The 24,788-nt window shown below is 37.4% G+C and overlaps 1 protein-coding gene across 3 annotated transcripts in view; it reads left to right on the top strand.

The window, feature by feature from the left end:
* Positions 1-24,788, top strand: part of NELL2 (neural EGFL like 2) — a 383,690-nt gene that overhangs the window by 271,011 nt on the left and 87,891 nt on the right. For all 3 annotated transcript variants that reach the window (XM_053226146.1, XM_027035944.2, XM_053226147.1), the window contains 2 exons: positions 17,497-17,619; positions 20,597-20,692. In XM_053226146.1, coding sequence (XP_053082121.1) covers positions 17,497-17,619; positions 20,597-20,692 — 219 coding nt within the window. The remainder of the gene's footprint in view (positions 1-17,496; positions 17,620-20,596; positions 20,693-24,788) is intronic.

The following is a 24,788-nucleotide window of genomic DNA, read 5'->3' as shown; positions in this document are numbered from 1 at the left end:
GTAGAACATGTGAACCCAATAAGAACATGATTAGTCCCATTTAATAATAATCGGCCTTCTGGTGTGGTTTCCAGGAATATATTGCATCATTAAAGCAGGAACCACTAATTTGCAAAATCAAAATCATCTGGTTACTAATGTAATTCTGTTAAACGTATTGGTGTTATCCACAGGGATAAAAGGGTGTGTTCCTTGAATGTGTTTGCAAAAAGAATTTGTACTACTTTCTCCTAAATGGGATGCTTTTTTTTTTCCTCTAAGTGAGATGCTTTTTAATACTATGCTTAAGGTATTCAATCTGCTAATCTCAGCCTTAGAATGGGAGTTTGGACTTTTAAAAAAACTCATTGGACTTTAAAAAAAAATTAAAGTAAAACAAGTTATATATGCAGACAACTATGTCCCTTTGCATTTTTATCTTTTATTTTGACAGCCTACCTGTAATTTGTGAAGGATTTTGACTGGCAGCCAAACTTAGAACAGTCAACTATTATAATTGTTTGTGTCTGTATATATTCTCAAGTGTCTTTATAGTTGAAATGAAATAAGTAACAAGTTTGATGTATAGCAGTCTGCTCTAGACCAGGATTTTGGCCAGTGCTTTGTTTATTCAGTTCTGACTTTTTTGGTGTATCTATTTTTCTAGGAAGCATTTTGTGTGTGTTTATAACCAATGAGAACCGATGCTTGATTTAAAGCAAAACCTTGTTAAAAAGATTTGCATTTTGGTGCAAAAAATTAGATTAAAGCAGAATGCATACACAGTACTTGAATTATGCTAAGTAATAAATGTCCATTTAGATTTGGGCTTTAATTTTTATACATTTGTTTAGCAAAATACTGTCCAAAATACATAGGCAGAGATTTGGATTGGAGTGACAAGAAAAGCAGTTCTGAATTTCATAAAGCATCCACCAGGGAAACTGTATTGTCAGCAGCAGTAATTACAGTAGGTAATTGTGTCATTTACCCTGTTACAGACCACTGAATGTGAGGAGCATGGGACATACCAGCTGTCACACCCTGTTAGCTTTCACGTTCTGGGATTTGCAAAACCACACTAGGACTTACTCTTGGTGAATGGAAGAAAAACAAAGATAAACTGAGATTAAAAACTATTACAGATTTGATAGACTTTTCTAGAAAATAAAAAGTGTAAATTTCTGAAAAGTTGGAAGTCAGCATGGACATTCCTTTCTTTCATGTTTGCTTCTTACAATCAAAGGCTTTTGGGCCAGAAGTAACTACAGCTAAGATCCAGTTCAGCTGCTTATTAACTGTGACCTTGGAAAACTCATTTAATCTTCTGGAGACTCAGTTTCTTCATGTGGTCAATAGAATATCTGTGAAAGATGCAACCTGTAAAGTTCAACTTCCCTTTTAAATTTTTGTTTCTACCGGGAATAAATTCTCTTTTAGGTGTAGTTCCACCAGTGAACAAATTAGGGTCTCTGCCCTCATGAAACTTATAGTCTAATGAGGAAGACAGACTGTCAACACATAAGCAGACAATTTCAAAGAGTATAACAGACAGCACTGTGAATAAGGAATCCTGTAAGAAAGGGATGTGAGACAGAGCCTCTCTGAGGAGGCGCCCTCTGAGGCCTAAAATAAATTAGCTGGTGAGCCATGAAAACAGTTGGGTTAATAGCATCTCAAGAGGAGGGACAGTGAGGTGTTTTGTCTGTTCAAGGGAGAGAGAGGCCAGTGTGGCTGGGATGTGGGGAGAGGTAAAGGATGGCTTCACTGGGACACACTGTAGCCATAGCAAAGCCTTTAAACTGTATTTAAAAAGTGAGGAGAAATCAGGGAAGGGTTGAGAGCAAGAGGAGTATCATGATCACTTTAAGTTTTGAAAGAATCATTCTTGCTGTATGAAATAAGAAGTCTAGAGGTGGGTATATTTGCATTTTAACACTAAATAAATTGGTGTTTGTATGGCCACTTAAAAATATCATGCAACTTCAAACTTTCAGGGAAAATATTTTGTAGAGATGTTAGACAGGATGAATGATCACAACTGAAGTTATTTTAATATCATTTCTTCTTTTTTAAAAATTATCTTTGAGTTCCATTTTACCTTAGATGATATAGAATTGGCAGGAATAATCTCAAGGAAGGAGAAAAATGCTAACTTCATTTGTGCTGGTAAGCTTGAGTTTTTTAGCCCAGCTCAGGAAAGATTTTGAGATATGAAAATGTGTTGCTGGATTTGATTGAATACAGAAAAATGAACACTTTTCTAGGTTTTTTTTTCTCTAGAATAGTTGAACAGGGACAGAGAGAGGAGAGTTCAGGAGTACAAATCCAATTAGACCTGAAGAAAGCCTTTTGTTGCAAGTATTCAGCATGCAGGCCTGGAGCTTCGTATAACATTCTAGATGGAATATTCTCTTCTGTTGGTATATCATGCCAAACTGATTCATATTTTTTTTATGCATGGAAACATTGAATCAACAAACAAAGAAGGAGCATTAGTTTCCTGTCAGGCATGCTCCCAAACACTCAGGGTATAGCAGAAGTACCCGCAGAAAGCATGGTGGTGATAAGATGTTTGACTAGGGAGCTAGGGGTCTCCTTCTTTCAAAGCTACATTTTCACTTCAAATGTACATTCTATCCTCACCTAGATGGGCAGGGACAACTAGGAAATTGATTGGTACCCATTATGGCAGAACTAACTGTAACTATTCCTTGTTATGTCAGTTGGGATATAAAAACAAAACACATCTTTCTTGTCATTAAGGAGATCATGACCTAGAAGCAAAGAGTGGTAAATAAATAGACAATAGCAATCCAGGGTGTTTGTTCAGTGTTATGATAGAGGGGAGCACAGCAAGCTAAGAAACCAGGTTAGGCAAAGATGCTGAGTTATGAAAGCCATGAGGTAGTAGTAAAGGGAATGGGAATTTAAAGAAAGAGGACAAATAATGCTCTGTGATCCTCCTATCTTCCTGTTCCCAAAAATAAATATATAATTAACATCAGTATTGCACTTTTCCTAACATTCAGGTATTCAGAAATGTATGTATGTATGTATGTATGCATATCTGAATGGTTCACATGTTTCCTTCCAGAGAATTCTGTTTCTCAAAGGTTTCCAGTCATGATCCCATCATTTTGTTTTTCCTAGATCTCAGACTTTTAAGAATGGTCATGTCTCACTTTCAAAATAATCACTTTGATTTAGTGTCTTAGTCTGTTACAGATATAACAAAATACCATAGACTAGGTGGCTTAAACAACAAACATCCTTTTCTCATAGTTCTGGAGGTTGGGAAGTCCAAGATGAAGGCGCCAGCAAGGTTGTTGTTTGCTGACAGCCGACTTCCTTGTTCATAGATGCCTGACTTCTCTGTGTGGGTGGAAAGGGTGAGGGATCTCTCTGGGGTCTCTTTTGTAAGGACACTAATCCCATTTGTGAAGTTTCCACCCTCGTGGCTAATCATCTCCCAAAGGCTCCAACTCCTAAAATTGCCACACTGGGGGTTGAGCTTCAACATATGAACTTTGGGAAGATGCAAATATTCAGTCCATATTTAGTTTATCATCTTGTCTCAGAGTATAATGGGTTGAGGATGGAGAATGCAGACACCATATTAGAAGACAGAGAAGCAGAACCAGTCAACAGGGAAGTAAGTGATACTCCACTGGGTTGATCTGCCACAGAGGCCCGGCATGCTATATGAGCCTGCTATTCCTTGATAACTGCAAGTATTTCCATTTTGCCTCTTGCCTTCCTCCTTTATCCCACTTTATCTTAAAGGGGACCTTCTGAGTGAATGGATTTTATCATTTGTGGGAAGATATGTGGAACATGTTTAAATAACACTGAAAGCAGGAGCCTTTAAATATATTTCCGTGCCACTTGTACCAGATCCAGGCCCCCAGAGAAGAGAGGAGAGGAAAGAAGGCAGAGATGAGGGAGGCGCTGGGTATAATTAGAGGAGGGAAGAATGAGAGCGGTGAATACAAAGAGCAAGTGTTTTCCCCAGAGCAGGACATTGCGGATTGTAATTAAAATATACACTTGCAGTCAGGGAGAAGATTACAAGTTGAAATTTTTCAAAACTTATAATTGATACTGTGAAGAATGAAAGAAAGCAGGATGAGTAAATTGAAGAGGAAGGAAAGTAAAGTTTGCAGTTGGGAAGCAAGGGCAGGAAGCTGAGATGTCATAAGACAAGTTCTCAAAGGAGAAGGGAAAGTTAGGACAGGTAGGCTCCAGATTCACCTCCACTTGCTGTGCTGTTGTTCCTGGAGCTGTACATCTTCTGGTCTTGAGGTCAAATTTCCAATCACATCCACGCAGCAATCTGATTGGAATCCTGGAGGCCAAAGGCTCAAGGACAAATAATGGGCATAAAGAGAAGGGAAGCGTTGTCAGCTTGTTCAGATGGGGTGCACGCTACTCAGGGAAGGTGACTGATGACACATGGTTGACAGAGGAAAGTCTTTCTCAAACTCCTCTGAACACTTGCGGTGATTTCTGGGACAAGAGGCCCCTTGGTGAGAAACAGTGAGAAAAGAATTACTACATTTGAAGGGAACTCATCAAGTGAAAGTGAGTGATTCAGAATGAGGTTTAGAATAAAAGCCATTTCAAAGTCTTTTCTGAAAAGAATAGACTGTAAAAAAGAAGAGACACTCTAACTATATTGTCAGAGGAGAAAATCCTTTTTGGATCTTAAAAAAAGGTGGCTTTCTAAATGACAGAAGAAAGATTTTGCTATACTCCTAAGTTGGTTCCTGCCTCTCAAGAACTAAACAAAACACAGGTGTAAATGAGATACCAACTTGCTACCTAACATCTTTATATATCCAGGGCAGAGAAATTATATGCATACATACATGTGCATATACACAGACTCTTACATGATACATTCACACACATACACCTACATGCATACACATAAAGACATACAATTATGTGTATTATTTTTATGAGGGAACATCTTTAAATATCTTCAGGATAAGAATTCTGCCTTATTCATCTTACAACAATCACAACTCTTATATAAGCATGGTAAAACTTAACACATATCTGTAATATCAGTAAACATTATTACAATTAGAAATATGAAAGGATATTAAAAGATATTAGCTTAAAAATGTCAAAGCTAGTTAAATCACTTTACACCGCACACATAGAAGCATGACATAAAGGTGCACAAAAATATCCATATCTTATTATGTTTTATTAAGGATACTTAAACTATATATATATATATATATATATATATATATATATATATATATATATATATATATAAATCATTTGGACCTGAAAATCGTCTTGTATCTTGTATTTTGCTGTGGTAGAAACTCAAATAGCATGCTCTAAGAGAGATGGATTTTGAAATGAAGCTCATTTTTAAAATTAAGCCCCCGAGTGAAAAGGTTGATGGATCTCCTTTGTCCCATAGTCCCAACCCTTTAAAATCTGAGGAATCATTTTATTTTCTGTAAGAAGTTAAAAGGTCAGAATATAGCATTTGATCCAAGTGTGGATTTCTTCTAAGCTCATCTTAAACTTCAGTGGGAAGGCTATCCAGGTTGAAACACTAAGGTTGTTTTTCTTCAATAATTTTATATTTTAAAAATTCCTTTTTTATATTGTATGTTGTCTTGTTTTGAAACTCTTGTTCTAGTATAGTGTGTCAAATATACTCGTTAATCTTATTGGGTTTTTTAGTAGGTATTAAAGCAGGGCGGGCCTTAGAGCTTTCAGTGAAGGACTAGATTACATGGTGTTAGGTGAGGATGGTTTCTCTTCTGGCAGAAGTTTTCACTAGCTTAATGAAGACTTTTCCTTTCTTTCCAAAAAATCTAAATAAATGGAAGCACATGCCTCTTACCAAATTAGGGGGCAGCACTGACATGAAAACATAGGAGCAACAAACTTGAACTTTTGCTTTGGTGAAGGTCTCATGGTCTCTTAAGCGATGCATAAATACTGCTGTAAATTATAAATCCCAGACAAGTTACATGGATTTTGGGTGAATACAATGTGAAATGTAAAATATCAGATGTGAAATACTCTGAGAAGCTGAAAGCACTGATTTTTTTTTTTTTTTTTTTTTTTTATAGATTGAAGCCTATTATTCATTCATCTACATTTACCAAGTGCCTAAAATGTGTCATGTGTTATGGCAAGGACTAAGGATTGAAATATCTATAATAAAAATTCTCTGTCTTAAGAAGTATATTGACTAATGGGGGGTGGATAAGACAATTAACGATCCCTGACAGCATGATAAGGGCTAGTCTAATACTAACTCATGAAACATTACTCTAAGTGCTTTCCATACATTACCTTAGTTAATCCTTGCAACTCTATGAAGAACGTATAAGTCCACAATCCCTTATCTATAGTTCTGAACTTCAAAACCTCCAGACAGCTCTGGAAGTTGAATGTTTATTTTCAAAATTCATTTGGAAGCAAACTTTAATCTGATATGATGCTATTTCTCATCATTGGTTATCCAATTTGATATGAATAGTCATACTTTTACTACAGAAATATTTGATTACTGAGTATTGTCCCGGATCCTTCTGGAGATTTTACTTGTGTACCATTATTATTAGTCCATTTAACAGAGGAGGAAACTGTAATTTCAAGAGGTTAAATAATTTGCTCAAGATCTGACAGGTAGTAAAAGGCAGAGTCAGGATTTGATCAGAGACCATCTGACTCCAAAGTCCATAGTCTTAACTACAATATATTCTAGCTTCCAAATGTTATGATGGAATTGAGCACAAATAGTATGGGGCTTATGTAAGTATTAAGAAAGGTTTTCTAAAGAAGGAGGCATTGTTTGGTCTGAATGGGAGGTGAGTAGGAAAGTTAGGCAAAGAAAATGAGGACGGGCTTTCTGGGCAAAAAGCAGAAACCTATGTGAAATATACAGGGATTGGCTGGTATGATGGTGGGCCTTTAGAAGAGTCTCAGTAAATGATATTATGTAAAAATGATGCAATGGGAGAGTTTTAAATGGTGCACTTTGGTGAGAGCAAAGTGTCATAATGAAATCTTGATGAGTAGGTGGTGCTTTGATGGCTAGTAAGAACAAAAAAGATTAAGAGAGAAGAAGAGAGAATGGGGAAGAGAGAGATAGAGAAGATCAGATTTTATTTGAAAAGTCATTATAACAATGGTTTAGAGATGTACCAAACTGGGGACAGTGTTGTCATCATGAAGCTATTGCAATATTCCAAAGGAAATATTTCATGCCCAAATTTTAACAACTTAAGAGTAGCAGAATGAAGACAGGGGTGGGGGCTATGGGAATGAGAACAGTCAAGGAAGTAGAATCCAGATGAATTGGTCCCTAGATGTGGTAGTTGGGGGACGGGAAGTCTCTGGTGACCCCCCACATTCCTGATTTGGGAGGAAGAAAGCCTTAAGGATAGATTTAGGTACAGATTCACCTGTGGGTGGGAAATCTGAGAGTATTCTTCCCTGATGACCTGGATAGTCTTTTGTGAAGTTATTGATGGGGTTATGTGCCACAAGTGAGAGAGAGAGTATGGGGCAGGCGTTCGAAGAAAGAGCAGCATAGCTGCTGAGTGGAATGGAAGAGAAAGCAGATGTGCACACTGTCACCACAGAATATCTTGAATATTTTGCATTAGCAAATCTCTAAATATTTTGCATGTTTAATTGAGATATACTTTATAGTTATTGACTCACTAACAAATATTCATTGGAGACTAGTTTGTGCTAGTCATTGTGTTGGATGTTGGGGGTAATTGATGAATTAGATCTAAGGTTTGCTATCTAGGTGGTTATCTGACACAGATGTTGACTAGTGAGTATTTACTCAGTGTATTGTCACCATCAGTAGAGGAAGTTCACTTTCCTAATATGATCTTTGCTTTTATAGTTTGACTTCTTAATTCTATTTTTCTTCTTTGCCATAAAAACCAAACCAGACCAGACCAAAACAAGAACGAGAATAACAAAATTCCTAAAAGTAAGAAACCCTCTTCTATTCATCTCACCACCATCTCACTCCCAGTTGCCCAGGTTTGAAACCTGATTTATTTTGGGGCGCCTGGGTGGCTCAGTCGGTTAAGCGTCCGACTTCAGCTCAGGTCATGATCTCACGGTCCGTGAGTTCGAGCCCCGTGGCAGGCTCTGTGCTGACAGCTCAGAGCCTGGAGCCTGCTTCAGATTCTGTGTCTCCCTCTCTCTCTGCCCCTCCCCCACTCATGCTCTGTCTCTCTCTGTCTCAAAAATAAACATTAAAAAAAAAAGAAACCTGACTTATTTTCAATGCCTCTCATCCTCCTGGTTCAAAAATTGATTCACTGTGGGGCTCATCAGTTGTATGCATAAATTGACTCCCCTTCCACCATCATTTTGTCCATTCTTCTTCATTCCTTCTCTTTAACATAGTTTCATTCCAGAGAAGCCTAGGGATTGGGATACAGAAAATGAATGACAAGGGTTTTGGACCTTATGATGTGGCACTTACTTCCCAACCATTCTTCCTCCCTCCTGTAGTACTTCCTCATGCTGCACATACATTGCTCAGCACAGTGCTTGCCAGGTGATAAGCACTCATTTTCTATTTGCTTTTTGCCTATCGCTCTCCTCCTCCTTATCCTTTTGCTTCACCTCTCAGTGTTGCACAGACTCCTGTCACAACTCCCAGTAGTAACCTAACTCTGACTCAAAAGGAAAAAACTGAAAGGAATAAAGAAGGACTAAAATGAGAGAGAACAATGCTGGCTTGCTAACATAGAACACCCAATTTGTTAGGGGAAGTTGGTTTCTCCTCCTCTACACATTGCTGTTAATTTCCCTAAAACTCCACTCCCATTTTATCATGCCTCTTATTTGGAAGAGGCTATTTATTGCCCACCAGATAAGTGGCAACTTATTGCCCACCAGATAAAAATCATGTGGTGTTCCTGACCCTGTCCATACTGATTCCTCATTATTCCCTATTGTTCCTCACCTGTGCCTGCTCAGCCACTTCAGGGCTCTGCCACAGCTCATGCTTTTGACCTTTTGCACCTGTGTTCTCTCCCCACAGGACATGCTCTTTTCCATCTTTACCCTTTTCCTGTTAAAACTGCTCCTATCTTTCAAGACTCACTTGTTTGGCCTATTTCCTACACAATACTTCCCTAGACCCCTCAGTTAATCCTTATCTCTCCTTCTTTAAGTCTCAAGAGATCATTGTTGATAGCTCGTAGCTTTTTAAAACACTGAAGGCAAATTCTGGCCTTGTCACTTCAAAGTTACATGACATTGGGCAAGATATGTATTTTCTCTAAGAAAGCTCTATATTCCCATTTGTAAAACAGGAGTAATAATAGTGCCTTCCAGGAAATGTTTCTGTGAAGATTGAAGGGGATAATGAACATAAAACACTTAGTACAGTGCTTTATAGCATCTAGTAAGCACTTAGCAATTAGCTAATGGCATTATTTTTACTATTACTATTGTTTTCTCTCTTAAAGCACTAAACAAGTTCAAGAATATATCATAGTTATCTATTCATATCATCAATCCTCTAATAGTTCAAAAGTCTCTTGAGTTCACTGAGTTCATGAATCCCAGTTCGTGCATCTTTGCATCCTCTAGAGGCTAGAATAATCAAAAGGCTAGAATAACATAGAGAAGCTTCAGAAATATTCAGAAATACAAATCATTTGTTGATAGTTACAAGAATTTTGTTGCCTGACAATGCGTTCATATAATCTCATGAAACACCAGAAAAAAAGCAAAGCAGGTTTTTTTGCTGTAAAATCAATTTGAATTACCTTCCAAAATTATTGTAAAGATACAGAGGAAATTTGCATGGGCGTTAGTTGTTCAGATTCTTGATCAAATAAGTATTAGGAAGAGAGGCTGAATGTACCAGTGAAAGGACTAGACGAAAATAAACCAAGCATGTCAGAGAAAAGAAGTCTGAACAAATTCCTAGATGCCAAACAAACTGAGGAATAACAAGAAGTCAGTATTGAATTGGTGTGGTCAGTGAACAGGAAACTTGAGTAGTGAATAAAAAATACTTGGGTGTTAAAAATGAGTTTTAGTTGGTTTGCTGCTAATGTGGCCACTGAATAGGGTTAAAGTATAGTTTCTTGTAGTCCCTTTAACAGTGTTAAAATTAGATTTCCATTAAAATGACACTGTGATAGATTTTTTTCTCTAATATAAAGTGAATAAGGAAGGTAATCATAAGAAACAAAAAGAACAGCTTTTGGTAAGTATGATAGCAGGCGTCTTTTTTCCTGACATAACCATTGAAGGTAGTGCATTTTGGAAATCAGAGAAATGTCTGAAATTCATTTGATTTCAGAAAAGATTATGAAAAGAGAAAGCTCTGTGAGACATTTACATTTTCTCCACAGAACTGAAACAGAAAAGAAAGGACATTGTATGGCTAATAGAGGCAACATAAAATTTGCCACTGAAGTAGATAATACGATGAGAAAGTAACTAATATTTATCAAGTGACTCTTATTTGCCAGGGTCTTTATACTCATCATGCAAATTTACTCTTCACAATAGTTCTAGTATAGGTCTCAGTCTGCTCATTTTAAACTTAGGAAGATCGGTTTACTTTCTCAAGGCCAGTGAGAACTAGGTTAAAATGGCATCAAAAGTCAAGCCTGTCTAGAAAACTTCCGTATAACACTGCCTCCCTGCTATTGCTCTTTAAAATAGTACATAATTTTCCCATTTTTTTCTTCATTGTCCTTTACACTGAGTTACAGTCCTAGTACAGAACAGTTGATGGAGGGCATTTTAAACCATTCAATGAATTGTAACAATGTCCCTGAGATTGAATAGTCACGAGGGCATGCATGTTTTGATTGTAGGCATATATATTGTTGGTGGCAGCAAACACAACTTCTTCATATACCAGACCATTAAATATTGGGGGTGGGGGAGGAAGGAGGAAGAAGAGGGAAGGAGGCAATTCTAGTTCTTTTTAATAGACCCCCAAGCCCTCTGCCAATTGTTGAATTGTAATACAAAACATTCTTTAGATTCAGTTTGTGTTCATTTTGACAAGATCTGCCATAGAATGATTATTGTGTGAATGTAGTAAGGAGCTGGGGCAAGTCCAAAGAGTTGTTTAGTTTGCTCAATAGATATGGCATATTTTATCTGAGGACTCACTGTGTTGCTATTCTTTTTAGAGTAAAACAAGAGGTCTCAGTATTATAGACCCACGGACTATCTTGTTCTCTTCCTCTTCACTAGCCAGTGTAGGTAACTACAAACTTACTTTGGTAGGAACACTTAGGAGTGAAGTTTGTGGATGAGTTTTAGCAAGCTCATGGATGTCCTAAGGCAAGCAATCTGGTCTACTGAAATATAAGAGGAAAATGACTAAGCAACTCTATATGTTTGAGATAAGTCATCCTTCTAAACAAATAGTTTGATGGTTTTATTTAACAGCTTCTCAAGAGTAATTTACAGGCTGTGGACTTCCTTGCTCCAAGATTTATTTAGGCTTAAGCCTGAGTGACCTTCTTCTCAGGTTTCTAATAAGCAGATAATAGTTAAGACCCGAGGTAGGTTGTCACTATGTTTAGAGCCTTATCCTGCCACGGTCCTGGAGAGAATTTACTCATTGTAAATTTATATTCCAGGAAACACTTGGGTCAGAGAGAGCGAAGAAGCTTTCTTTGTGGCACACCTACATGTTATGATAGCTGCTGTTTTCCCAACATTTCTGTATTTGGACAGGAGAGTAGAAGATCCAGCCTAACAATATAATTCTTGTTAACTGAAAAAAATCCATCAGAGGAAAAGAAAGGCTCTGTGAGAATAGTGGGCCTGCCGTGAAGGTATATTATAATTTGCTACCAGAAGAGCAGAATCTACAGTATAAAGGTGTCAGTCAGAGGATCTAGTATATTGTTGGGGGGTGTAAAGCAGAATTATCCAGAAGTGGTGGGCTTTGTTACAGGGGCCCGACCAGGTGTCAGAGGAGAGGACTCCTGGATACTGGAGATGTCTGTTTGCCAAACTGCGTTAATGATGAGCTTCCAGAGATTTTTGAGTTGGAGGAATGAGTGCTTGAGTCTAAGTTCTGTGAGCTGGTCACTTTGTTTTACAGACATTTGCACTTAGCCATATTGGTATCTTCCTTTTCTTTTAAAAGCTTCTCTCAATCTTGAGAAAATGTAGATTTTAGTATGAACAGAAAGTACCTCAGTGCTTAGCCCTAAAGTGTTAAAAATACTAGATAATACAAAAAAAGAGATAACTTCCTACTTGTAAAGCAATGGAGGACTCCACATATGACAAGGAGACATTAAATGGTATAAACATTAAAACCCAAAACCTCTGGGGGCGCTAAGGTGGCTCAGGCGGTTAAGTGTCTGGCTTCAGCTCAGGTCATGATCTCACAGTTCATGGGTTCAAGACCCAAGTCAGGCTATGTGCTGACAGCTTAGAGCCTGGAGTCTGCTTCAGATTCTGTGTCTCCCTCTCTCTCTGCACCTCCCCTGCTCGCAATCTGTCTGTCTCTCTCTCTTAAAAATGAACATTAAAACAATTTAATAAATTAAAAAAAACCAAACCTCTAGACAATTGCAAAGAAGAACACATTGTGCAAAGAATCATATAATGTGATTAAAAAACACATTAGGCAACACACACACATTAAATATGTTCAGGCAGCCCTACCACATGACAGTCAATAACCTAGATTTAGGAGTCAGATGTTGTGATTCACAACTCGACCACTTACTAGCTGTGTGATCTCAGAAAAGCCACTTAACCTCTTCAAGCCTAGTTTAATTTTCTTTTTTTAAATAGTGATGATGTTTCCTAATTAATATGAAGATATTAAATGAGATATCTCCTATTAAATGAGATAGTGTATATTACAAAGTGTGTGGTATGTCGTAAGCACTAAATTGCAGCTACGATTATTACACATCATTCAGGTTGATTCAAATTTGTAAGAGGCTCAAGATTCCAAAACAAAAGGAGCAAAATACATGAATACTATTTCAGTTTGGAATCTGCACCTTCCCTACATACATAAAAATATCCATGTCAAATGCTCCATTCTCCATGAAGTCATTCTTGAAATCCTCTCTGACCCAACTAGAAATGACTTCTTCCCTCTTTGCAGCCCTCTGTAAACAGGTTTCTTCTTTACTTTGGTATTTCTAACAATGCCCTCATGTGGCACTTGTGGTTTTGTGTTATCTCCCCAACTAAACTATAAGCTTTTGAGGGAGCTACCATTTATAATCACATTTTTAATCCCGCAAAAGTCTTAATATACAACAGACCTTGAATAAAAATTGTATTACATCAAATTGTAGATATATTTAAATTACTTTTCACTCCTGTTTTTCTGTAGTATTTGCATTTTGTATCATAGTGAAATCCTTGAAGAGAACATGTGCTATGTGTATTGTATGTCTGTGTTGATATCATTGTAAGAAAAGCTATGTGAATTTTAACATGGCCATTTTGTCCCTAGATAGTTCATTCATTCTAGAAACAGCTCAATATGAATACCAAATTTCAAGCCCAATTTAAGCCCGACTATGACCAGATGACCTGTTGGGTGTGGAGTCTTAAAATGATTTTAGAGACATTAAGCTACTCAGGTTAGGGGTTGATCAGTGAGACTAAAATATTATTTCTGTGTGACATTTGCATTTAGATAAATCTAAGTGTACATATTATCACTTTTTATGTAGAGGAATTTTAATATATTGACCCTTGTCACTGGTATGAAATCAGTTTTATATAGTACATAAAGGTGCATGGCAATTATGGCACATAGGACAGATTTTTCCCCACTATTATTGTACAATCATTGATTCAATATTTAATGTACTGTAATAATTGACAACCCCATTACTTTTGTTTAGTACTGTTTGAGTTGTGGTGTTTCCTTTCTACATGTTTATTTTTTTCCATTTAATTTAAATTTTAAATGTATAGATAGAAAATGTGATAAATTTTGATTAAAATAACCATATGCTAATATTTTTAATGAAGAACAGTTAGAGAGAAGTGTATTTGGTTTCAATCCTAGCTTTTACCTGGACCGTCATACCGTCATGTCACACGAACAATGAAAGGTTTAACTGAAGATGTGCAAATAGCATTAATTCCTAGGAACTGGATATTGTGAACATCAGATCTGAAATGTCTGCTTTTCAATATACATGAGAGAAAAATTGGAATTCATTTACTACTACATCCTGCCATGCCTCTTCTCAAACATTGTGACATAATATTGATTTAAATTTTTTCTTAATATTTCCCTCCTGATTTTATTTAATTTAACTTACTGTATGTTACAAATGTTAGAGGGAGCATGAAAAATGGAGAGGTTGCTGGTGGAGTCCTTAGGGATATGTGAGTCAGGGAAGGGGTAAGAAGTTGACATTTGACCAAAACTGGATATACAGCAGCAATAATTAACTATTTATCGAGATGACCTTATAGAATATTTGCTCCTTGCTTCATTCACATTCTGTTTTGTGGAGGGCTATCAAATTAAACTTAATTCTTCTGTGAGACATAGGCATTTTTAAAGGCTTTTCCTGAAGTCACAGTTTACTTTTAGTTGATGGTTATAAGTATAACAAGTTTATTTTAAGTGGTGTAAAGAATTTTAAAGTGATAGTGTAAAGGAATTAATATTTTGTTTTCAAAATATGTCTTGCTACCTTAATATTTGAAATATCCCTGATAAAATAAAACACCATTGTAGTAAAATTTGTAAAAAAATAAATAAATAAAAAATAAAGTTTAGATTTTTCAATAGTTTCTATTTGGCATCTTGTCTACAACTGAACAAATTGGGATTGGCTTGAATTATAATGGCAGAGGAAGTATTTCCTAGCTTTCTTCCTTTGGTCATTTATTCTTTTTAGTTTTTTAAGTTTATTTATTTTGAGAGAGAGAGCAGAGAGGGGCAGAGAGAAAGAGAGAGAGAAGAAGACAGAGAGAGAGAGAGAGAGAGAGAGAGAGAGAGAGAGAATCCCAAGCAGGCTCTGTGCTCTCAGTGCAGAGCCTCACGTGGGGACAAACCCACAAACCGTGAGGTCATGGCCTGAACCAAAATCAAGAGTCAGATGCTTAATTGACTGAGCCACCCAGCCCCCTCTGATCATTTATTCTTTTAATTACTTATTTTAGAAACATTCTTTGAATGCTGAAATGAAATACAAATAAAAATACAGAATTGTTGTCCAAAAATTAACTGTTCCTGGCGGGGCATGAAGATGGAGAATCAAGGAGAAGTAGATATTTATGATAAAATATAATAACAGAGCCTTGTATATGGTGCTAAGAAAAACTGCCAGCAGGCCCTGACTCTGCAGGAGGGGGAGAGAAGGGTATTTTTGCATAAAACAACATTTTAGTGTGATCTTTAGAAGCGATAAGAGTTTGCCAGGAGAATCCATGGGGCAGACACTTCAGGCACAGGGAAGAATATGTGTAAAGGTGTGTATTTAAAAACGTGGAAACTGTCTTTACCCTTGAATTGCTTAGGAGCATATTTACTCATTTCAGCAGTCTCGAGAGTAAATGACAACAGGGTAACCAGATCCAGGCTTGTGTAATTAATTAAAGTGTATGGGCATCATCATACTGGGTGCTACACTGCATCTTGTTAGGCCCTTCCTCTACCTAGTGAGTTCCGTCTAATTAAGAAAACAACCAAAGCAGAGATGAAAACAGCATCAAATCAATCAGCAGCTGTCTTTAAAGAGCCTACGGGTGTCCGTATAGAGATTTATAGATTAACTGCAGCACTTTGAATAGCACTGGGAAGAAAATGGGCAGCAGGTGCAAACTTCAGAGTGTAGATTTATTTTGCTTCGGGCAGCTGACCCCAGAGGTAGGTGGACTGCCCATTCCAGTCCCTCTGAAATTTTATAGTGGTCCAAGGACAGCCCCAAGCAGGAGACCCAGCTGTAATCTGGCTATTTTCTAGGTTATCATCAATGTGCTTGAATTTATAATAACTATGAAAGTTTCTGATACTAGATAATAACAGTGGAACTCTGTACAATTTGGAGAAATTCAACCAGGGATTTGGAGGATAAGGTATCTATTCATGCAATTCTAAAACCTTAGTGATTGAGAGCTCTCTTTCTTCTGAAAGATTATTGGGAATAATGTCTAAGAATTTTATTACCAGGCTAGAGTTCAAAATATTATAACTTTATACTTATATATGACACAGGGCATAATGTTAATCTTTATTTTAAAAAAACAGAGCATTCTATTTTAGTAGTTGAAATCAGTGATTTTAGTCTAATCTCAAATGAATATGCCCAAAGCACATTTACAGATACATTACTATTATAATATATTGTCTGCAATAATACATGTATTGTCCAGAATACGAAGAGTTCTAAAATAAAAAGCAAATATTTCTTTTTGCTTTGATGATATATATCATAGTGAATTAATAGCTCCATTAATATAAGCATATTAAAATATATATTTAATTTTAGGCCTAAGTAATAATTTTGTGAGAGACCAAGTAATAAGTAGTGCCACTGTAGACATTTTCCTGAACTAGTTCATAAGCGTTTCCTCACTTATATTTCATTTCCTACTCATTTTGATTTTGATGTTAGATCTGATTTCTTTCTCATTTTCACTGTATTTATTCCTTACATTTACATTTTTGTTGAACACTCTGCTAGAATTCTGATGTTACCTAATACTCCTGTGAACTTGGGCAGGCGACATAAGCACTCTGAGCCACTATGGACTCATTTTTAAAATGGTAATAATGATATTGGTTATGCCTCTCTCATAGGGGTGCTGGGAGAAGCAGATGATTCAGTGTTTTCTAAAGTGTCAAGTTCTACACAGTTAAAGGAAGTATCATATTGATTGCATCTTTTAAAGTATGTATTTGCACATATTATAAAGGCGAGTTGTCTTATTTAGCAGAACTCTGATACTTTCTTTGAGGAGAGAGATTCCTAAGGAGGTCAGATATTCCCCAGTAGTTTGCATGTGTATCTTTATGCCTGGCCATGTGGGTGTGGGGGTTAACTGCATCCTAACTAATTCCCAGAGCTTTAACTCCATTTTCCTACAGGCCAGGATTCACGAAGCAATATATTTCACATCCAATCCTATTACCTTTTTCATGTTACAGAGAAGAATTAGGTAGCATATTTATGTCAGGACAATAACTCCCCAAATATTAACCACAGAGACTGAATACAGAGGCTCTGGGATACACTTCTGAGAATTATCCACCCTTTCCTCTCCCCTTCTGCCATTCCTTCCTCCTCCTTGGTGGGTCTTTTGTCCAAATCCTTTTGCATGCAAGGTATGTATTTCAAGAGGAGTATGCAATACTTCAAAATATGAGCTCTTCTTTAACATAGGCTTTGTATAGGTCTGTCTGTGTTTGAAAGAAATACCATGCAGTAACCAAGATGCAAGTAGTTTAAAATACAGTCTCATTGAAAAGTCTATCTTTGAGTAACAAAATTGTATTCCTCATTTCAGAACATGATGAGTGTATCACAAATCAGCACAACTGTGATGAAAATGCTTTATGCTTCAATACCGTTGGAGGACACAACTGTGTTTGCAAGCCAGGCTATACGGGGAATGGAACCACATGCAAAGGTAAAAGGTTTAAATGTCAGCCTCTCTCACATTAGGGATAAGGCAGTCCATCTTCACCTCCCTCCACCCCTTCTCATCACTGTTATCTGCCTTCTGGGTACTTCCCACAGCCACTGGGAACTTTGCAACATGGCTCATACTCTTCCCCCTGGGTTAGGTCAGTGTTTAAGCAGCCAAACTGTTCAAACAGTGTCGACTTCATGACCTCCATTTCAGTGGTTTCCATCTCTGTTCCTGTCTAGCAGACCAAACCCATAATCACACCCGAGCACTTTTGGACAGAACTGTTCCATCTTTGAAATCTCAGACTTCAGCTTCTTATTGTCTTACCCCAAGTCCTTCTGCTTCCAGTTGGCCCACTCTGTTTCTTCCATGACCTTTCATCTTGTGTTTCTCTGACCCTTTTCTTTCAGTTTACCAGTCTCCTCCCATATTTAAATACTTGTTTTTGAATCCAAACATGACAGCTATTTTTTTTTTTCACCAATACAGTCAACCTATTTGTTCTTTTAGCAAAATCCACTTGGAAATACCTCTATTTGGGATCAATCTGACAGTTTTTCTTCTCTACTCTTTTTTTTAAGTTTATTTCTTTATTTTGGGAGAGAAATAGAGTGTGTGAGTGGGAGGGGAACAGAGAGAGGGGGAGAGAATCCTAAGCAGGCTCTTCCTTGGCAGTGCAGATCCCAACGTGGGGCTCGATCCCACAGATTGTGAGGTCAGACCTGAGTGGAAACCATGAGCTCAATGCTCAACCTACTGAGCCACCTAGGTACCCCTCTACTCTCTTTTGAACTGTTGAGTAGTAAGTTAACTGGGAATATTGGGTCTCCACATGTTATAGTTCCCCATTTTAGCTGGTTTGTCAATGTCAGTCAATAATTCTTTTAAAAGTCCTGCTGAGCTCAGATTTTCATTTCCATCAGTGGATGTTCCCACAGTACTTCACCACCGTCCCCTGATACATTCTTTCACCAGTGCCCTCTTTTCTTTTATCAGATGAGCTTACCTCCTCCTGCACAATAGAGGTTCTATTTTGGAAACTGCTAACTCCCATAGGCTAAAGTCCATACTCTGTATATGACATGTAGATTTATTTATGATTTGTATAATTTAAACATTTTAAGCTTCAAAACTTCCCATTTCTCAAACACACGTGCCCATTGTCCTAGAGTTTGCTAAAATCAATTTTCTATGATACTGTGTATATGGGAGGTAGGAAATAACAAGGGATGGTTGTTAATACCATGTCCCATGAGCATGAATCTTAAGACCTGGTTTATAAGAATACATTGGATGCAGATATCGATGGGCAAGAGGATTACTCTGGTTTATAAAAGTCTATGGGAATGTTTCATTTAGAGCAATGTGAACAAGGCCTACTCACTTTGAGGTCTAAATCCCACAAAGATTTTCTCAGAGATACTAGACAAATCCTGAGAAAAGCCAGAAGTTTAACATCCATTGCATAGTGTAACTGAATGCCTAGGACTTCCTCAGAGCACCCAGATATTCTGAGAGCTTGGTGGGGAGAAGTTAATATTTCATCTGGGAGACCAACTTCTCACTCTTATTTCTATTTCACTCTGACTCCTAATTAATGTGACAAATGTTTATAGCATAAAGAACTCTTGTAATCATGAGCAGATCCAGATAGGTAATTCTTATCTTTGAAGGAAGGAGAACTTTCATGGATCCATACAGTTTTACCAGAAGTTCAGTCAACAGGCTGCCTGAATACAGATTCTCCAGTTCATGTGTGTATCCCTACTGGGAATGTCAAACGCTGAGAGATAAGTAATGTAGACATAGGATCTGAATCATTGAGTCCTGTGCTCTGTCCTTAAACATTACTCCAAAGAAGATACACATGTGGTCTAGGAGATGTACACTTTATTATTTATGAGGTTTACATTCGTAATCTCTGCGAATCCTTGGTGACTAGGTATTCTTTTTGCCTTGGATGAAGACAGACTAGGACTTATGACCAAAGAAGCTAAATGGCCTCTTTGTGTCCCTTCCTTTAACTCAGCAGCAGAATCTTGGATTGCTACATTTTACCACTCAAAGAAAGTACATCCTAACTAATGAGAGGAAGCACATGCCAGAAAAATTGCGAGAAAGCTTTTATCCCAATGCCTGGAAAAAGCTGGTCTAACTCATCCATTACAGACCAGGGAATGGCCCCTGAGATTCACAGAGCCAAAGAATAAGCTGAGGTGGAAACGGAAGCATCTAAGGGTACTCAGTCTCACCCATCTTGTTTTTCTCACCTTCTTTGAATCAGGCGGCACATCTCAAAAGGTCTCACTTGCAATAGCTCGGACTTTGGCTCCCTTTCCTAGTCACAGACAAATTCCCCTCACTCACAAACCTACTCTAACACAGCAAGATTTGCAGTGCCTTTGCCCCTGATCCTGGATCTTGACCTGTCCTCAGTAGAGGACACTAAGTCTCTTCCTGAAGACCACTACAGCAAATTCTTAACCATTGGCCAGTTCATCACTTGGATTTAGAAATTTTGTGAAAGCTGGGGCATTTCTCCAATACTCTGGCACTTTGGCCAAAGTTTCATAGGAGTCAGTCATTTCCTATTTCGTTATCATTCTCTAGATGGTGGTTTTCTCCTTAAGAAAACTCTAAGATAGCTGCCTTTTTTTTTTCTTCAGGTTGACAATGAGATGCAACTCTAATTCTAATGTGCTTCCTGTTGTGTAAGATTACTGCTTTTTGTTAAAAGAAAGTTTAGTGTGTCGTTTCACAGGTGAAATATTTCTTTACCATTGAAAAGAGTACTGTTTTACAAATTGGGTTGAAGTTCCTTGCCTGCATGGAAGATATTATATGAATTTGAAGTTATAATACCATATATAATTTGATGTCCACATCTCCAAGGGAATGAAGAAAAGCTAGGCTTGAAGTATCTTGAACTACTCAATTTTGAAGTATGAAAGTCATGTATCTGAATTATTTCTAGCATTTTGCAAAGACGGCTGTAGGAACGGAGGAGCTTGCATCGCCGCTAATGTGTGTGCCTGCCCGCAAGGCTTCACCGGGCCCAGCTGTGAAACGGGTAAGACTATCATTCCATCTTCTAGAAAATGAGTTTTTATGCCAATGTACAAAGTAATCCATGAGGAAAATAATGTTTCAAGTTTCAAGTGTCTCTCAAAGCTTGGAACTATTAATAAGGAAGTCCTAGGAGGTAGGACGTGGGAAGTTTCAGTGATGCATATTCACTGGGCGTTTCCCCAAAGTCGTTCTATAGAGGTTTTGCAGCTATTATAACTAGAAGAATATTGAACATTTATAGAAAGGTGTGTGGATTTTATGACTTCATAATTCATTTTACTCATTTGGAGCCCATTTTTTCTGGGATCTGTATGACTATATTAAAGCACATTATTCAAGTTCATGGCCAACACACTTCCTAGGACATGCTACCTCCTCCATGCACATTTGAGAATTTTTTAAAAAAAGTTTTTACTTGAATCATTCAATATTCATTCATTGTTGTTTATTTAAAAAGTATTTAAAGTTTCCTACTTTTTAATTATTCCTAATCCAAGTTCATTTTGAACTCAGTCTGCTGGATACTAATACCAGAAACTAATATATATATTAAACATTATTTAATATATATATTAAAACATGCCGTGAAAATACTAGCTCTTAACTAAAATCATATCAATAGTAGTTTTGTTGCTTTGGGTAAGTGGGTTCTAATAGTAGATGACCCCAGAATGCCCATTATTCTCCCTAAGAGAAAGCTGCTACCTCCGGTGACTGGTGGTTACCATCTTACATTACTTTCCATAAATCTCATTACAATAGATATGGTGCAATTCCTGCTTCCATTCAACCTGCAGAGTCTGTTTTAATAAAGACACTGACAGATAAGAATGTGAGACAGAAAATGTTCTGGACCATTTGGGAAGTGAAAAGTTTCCTGAATAGGTCCTACCACTGTGCACAGAAGGATGCCCACAGAAGGGCTTGCGTCACTAGATTGTTTCTTTCTATAAGTACCTCTCAGTGATGTTCTTCAAACTTCAATGACTATTTGGTTAAAAAGGTCTCTAATAGAAAATGGATAGTGTCCATCTTTGATATGTAGGACTCTTTCATAAGGGGATTATTTCCTAAATCAGAAGTTCCCAAATTTAGTGAGCATGTGACTTACCCATAAGTCTTATTAACTTGTTAAATATGCAGGTTTCTGGTAATTAACTATCATAGGATTTACTAGATCAAAATCAGGCACTCCTAGTGCAGTCATTCTACAATGTTTCTATCCCATAGTCTCCACCAGTACACCCAAGCACATCAGGTACTGTGGTCGTCCTGTATATCAACACCTGCGGTGACCATATTTCCTGAATACAGTATTTGGTACTGCTTCTGGTGCAGTTGTGATCAGAAATACTGGCTTTTTCATGGCATTGAAATGGTGTATGATTTTGAAATAAAGGCTGTGCCAGAAAATCTGAGATGAATAATGGCCATGCCAATTCTGCGTATCATTCTTCCACTAGGAAAAAAAAAAAGGGTTACATGTGAGATTGTGAAAATCTGGAATGGTATAAGATTGATCTGAGCAATGTAAAATTTAAAACTAGGGAGTTAAATATAACCCCACAGAATATTTAGCTTTCTCTAATTATCTTTGAACTTTCAGTCTATAAGAAGACAATCCCAGACTTACTCTAAGTGGCTGTCTATAACAGCCAAGGGCTTTGAGAAGGACAAACAGATATGGGTTCAAAATCTAGTCCTACCATTTACTTGTTATGTGACCTTGGGCAAGTTACATTACTTCTCAGTGTCTTATACTATCTATACATCACCTTACTCTTCACAAGTCTCTTACAAGATAGGTATTATATCCATCTAAAAAAATATATTGGGTTCAGAGTGATTAATTTTTTTCCTAAGGCCATAGAGTTAACAGCTGAATACAAAATACAAAGGTCTTTCTAACTGGCAAACCCAGGCTTTTTATCTATATCAATGTGGTTTTTAAATTTCTTCTTAATTAATTCTAATGACAGAAGAGAGAGAATGTCTTCATCCAGAGCCATCCTGAAAAGGCCCACCAAAAGGGTAAATAAAATTTCATCAAAAATTATGTTTTTTTCCTAAAAATCCATTCATTTCTATTCCATAACACGTGAAAACATTTAACTTACCTACTACACTTGAGTTAAGTTGGTGCTCTAAGACAGTGGGTCATGGTTTATCTCTGCCTTCTAGCACCTCTTGGCCCAAGACCATATTTCACTATTTGAGAAGCAAGACATTCCTGCCTCCTATCTAAGAAATTGTCAGGATAACACTTGTTTCAAAGCATCTGTCCCAGCTATTGCTCCAGGTTATATCCTAACCCCTCACCTTACACCTTACACCATTTTTGTTGATGTAGTTATAAATAGAAGTTGTGTCATTTAAAAAATAACTTTGGAGGAGAACCACATGAAATAATCTGTTCACCCATTTATTCAACATTTATTTAGGATCTTTTATATGCTGGGCACTGAATCTAGAAACAGGATATAGCGGTGAACATAGGTCCTATCTGCATGGAGATTATGATCTAGTTGAGTTAGAGGGACTATAAACAGGAAAATAAATAAATATGTAAAATATTGTCAGGTAGTAGTTGCTATAAAGAAAACTAAAGCAGGGGCACCTGGGTGGCTCAGTCGGTTAAGCGTCCGACTTCGGCTCAGGTCATGATCTCACGGTCCGTGAGTTCGAGCCCTGCGTTGGTCTTTGTGCTGACAGCTCAGAGCCTGGAGCCCGTTTCAGATTCTGTGTCTCCCTCTCTCTCTGCCCCTCCCCTGTTCATGCTCTGTCTCTCTGTCTCAAAAATAAATAAACATTAAAAAAATTAAAAAAAAAAACTAAAGCAGATAGTGTAAAATTATTTTTATTACCTATAGACTTTATGTATGATGAGTATTGTTATTATTGGTATTTACTTCATTACTAAAGGTTGCTAACATCAGCTTCTGTACACATCCCAAAATTTCAGTGATTAATACAAAAAGTGCTCACTCACATCTCAGTTTGATATGTCAAATGTGGTGTTGGGGAGAGCTGAGGAGCATTGGGATTGAGCCTGCTTAAGCTAGGGGCCCTGGTTGTTGCCATTTGATGAAGTATGCCCAACACACTGCCTCTACCACCAAAGAGAAGAGGGACCATAGATGTGAAAGCATGGAGAATACACACCCACTGTTACCTCAGACCAGAAGTAACATACATGTCTGTTCCTCTCACATACCATTGGTAAGAACTCATCACATGGACTTGAGGAGTTGAGAAAATGTAGTTCAGCTGAATGTCCAGGAAGATGAAACTGGTCTGTGACCATTAGGCCAGTCTTTTGTCTTAAGTGCTGTCTGGCATTGCTATACTATTTACTCTGAACAATGAAACCATTTTCGACATTGTCTCATCTACTCAGCTGGAAGAACTCTGAGTGACTTCCTTCTTTAATCACTGCCTTCTTTCCACCTCTGGTAGGGATCCTTAACTTGGAATTCCCGGACACCTGCAAATCTATGGATGGACTTTGGGGGTCCATGAATTCCCTGAATATATGTGCATGTGTACATTTTTCTGCAGAAAGAATTCAGAGCTTTTAAAGATTGCAAATGGGTTCTATAATTTCTAAATAGTTATGAACCACTAGGGAGAGAATCTTCCATGATTCATAAAGAGAACTAACTGCTATTTGATTCTGTAGAAGGTGATACAAATGTAGATATCCAATACCTTCCAGAGTTTCTTTGGGGACCTTTAATCTCGAGACCCCACACTGAATCCATCATCTCATGACTCTTGCCTTATTTCTTCTATTCCCGAAACCTGGTTCTTCACATCTAATCAAGTCCTTTTGATTCTCTTTACTAGGATCCTTTTTTTTTTTTTCCATTCTCTCTGGTAGTACAGTAGTTTAGGGCTCTGAGGTTTATCTCTCTCCAGTCCATTCTTCACAGAATATCTGAGCACACATCTGATCGTATCACTCCATAGTGAAAAAAAAAAACACATTAGCATCCTCCGTTGACCTCACATTTCTTAACATGACCTATATGGCCCTTCAAGATTTGTCTCCTGCTTATCTACCCAGCTTTCACCCTCTTGTCCCTCTGTCTCCTCAC

Source organism: Acinonyx jubatus, chromosome B4 (assembly GCF_027475565.1).
Source record: "Acinonyx jubatus isolate Ajub_Pintada_27869175 chromosome B4, VMU_Ajub_asm_v1.0, whole genome shotgun sequence".
Lineage (NCBI taxonomy): Eukaryota > Metazoa > Chordata > Mammalia > Carnivora > Felidae > Acinonyx > Acinonyx jubatus.
The sequence above is the reverse complement of the archived record's forward strand: the minus strand, read 5'-3'. Positions and strand labels throughout refer to the sequence as shown.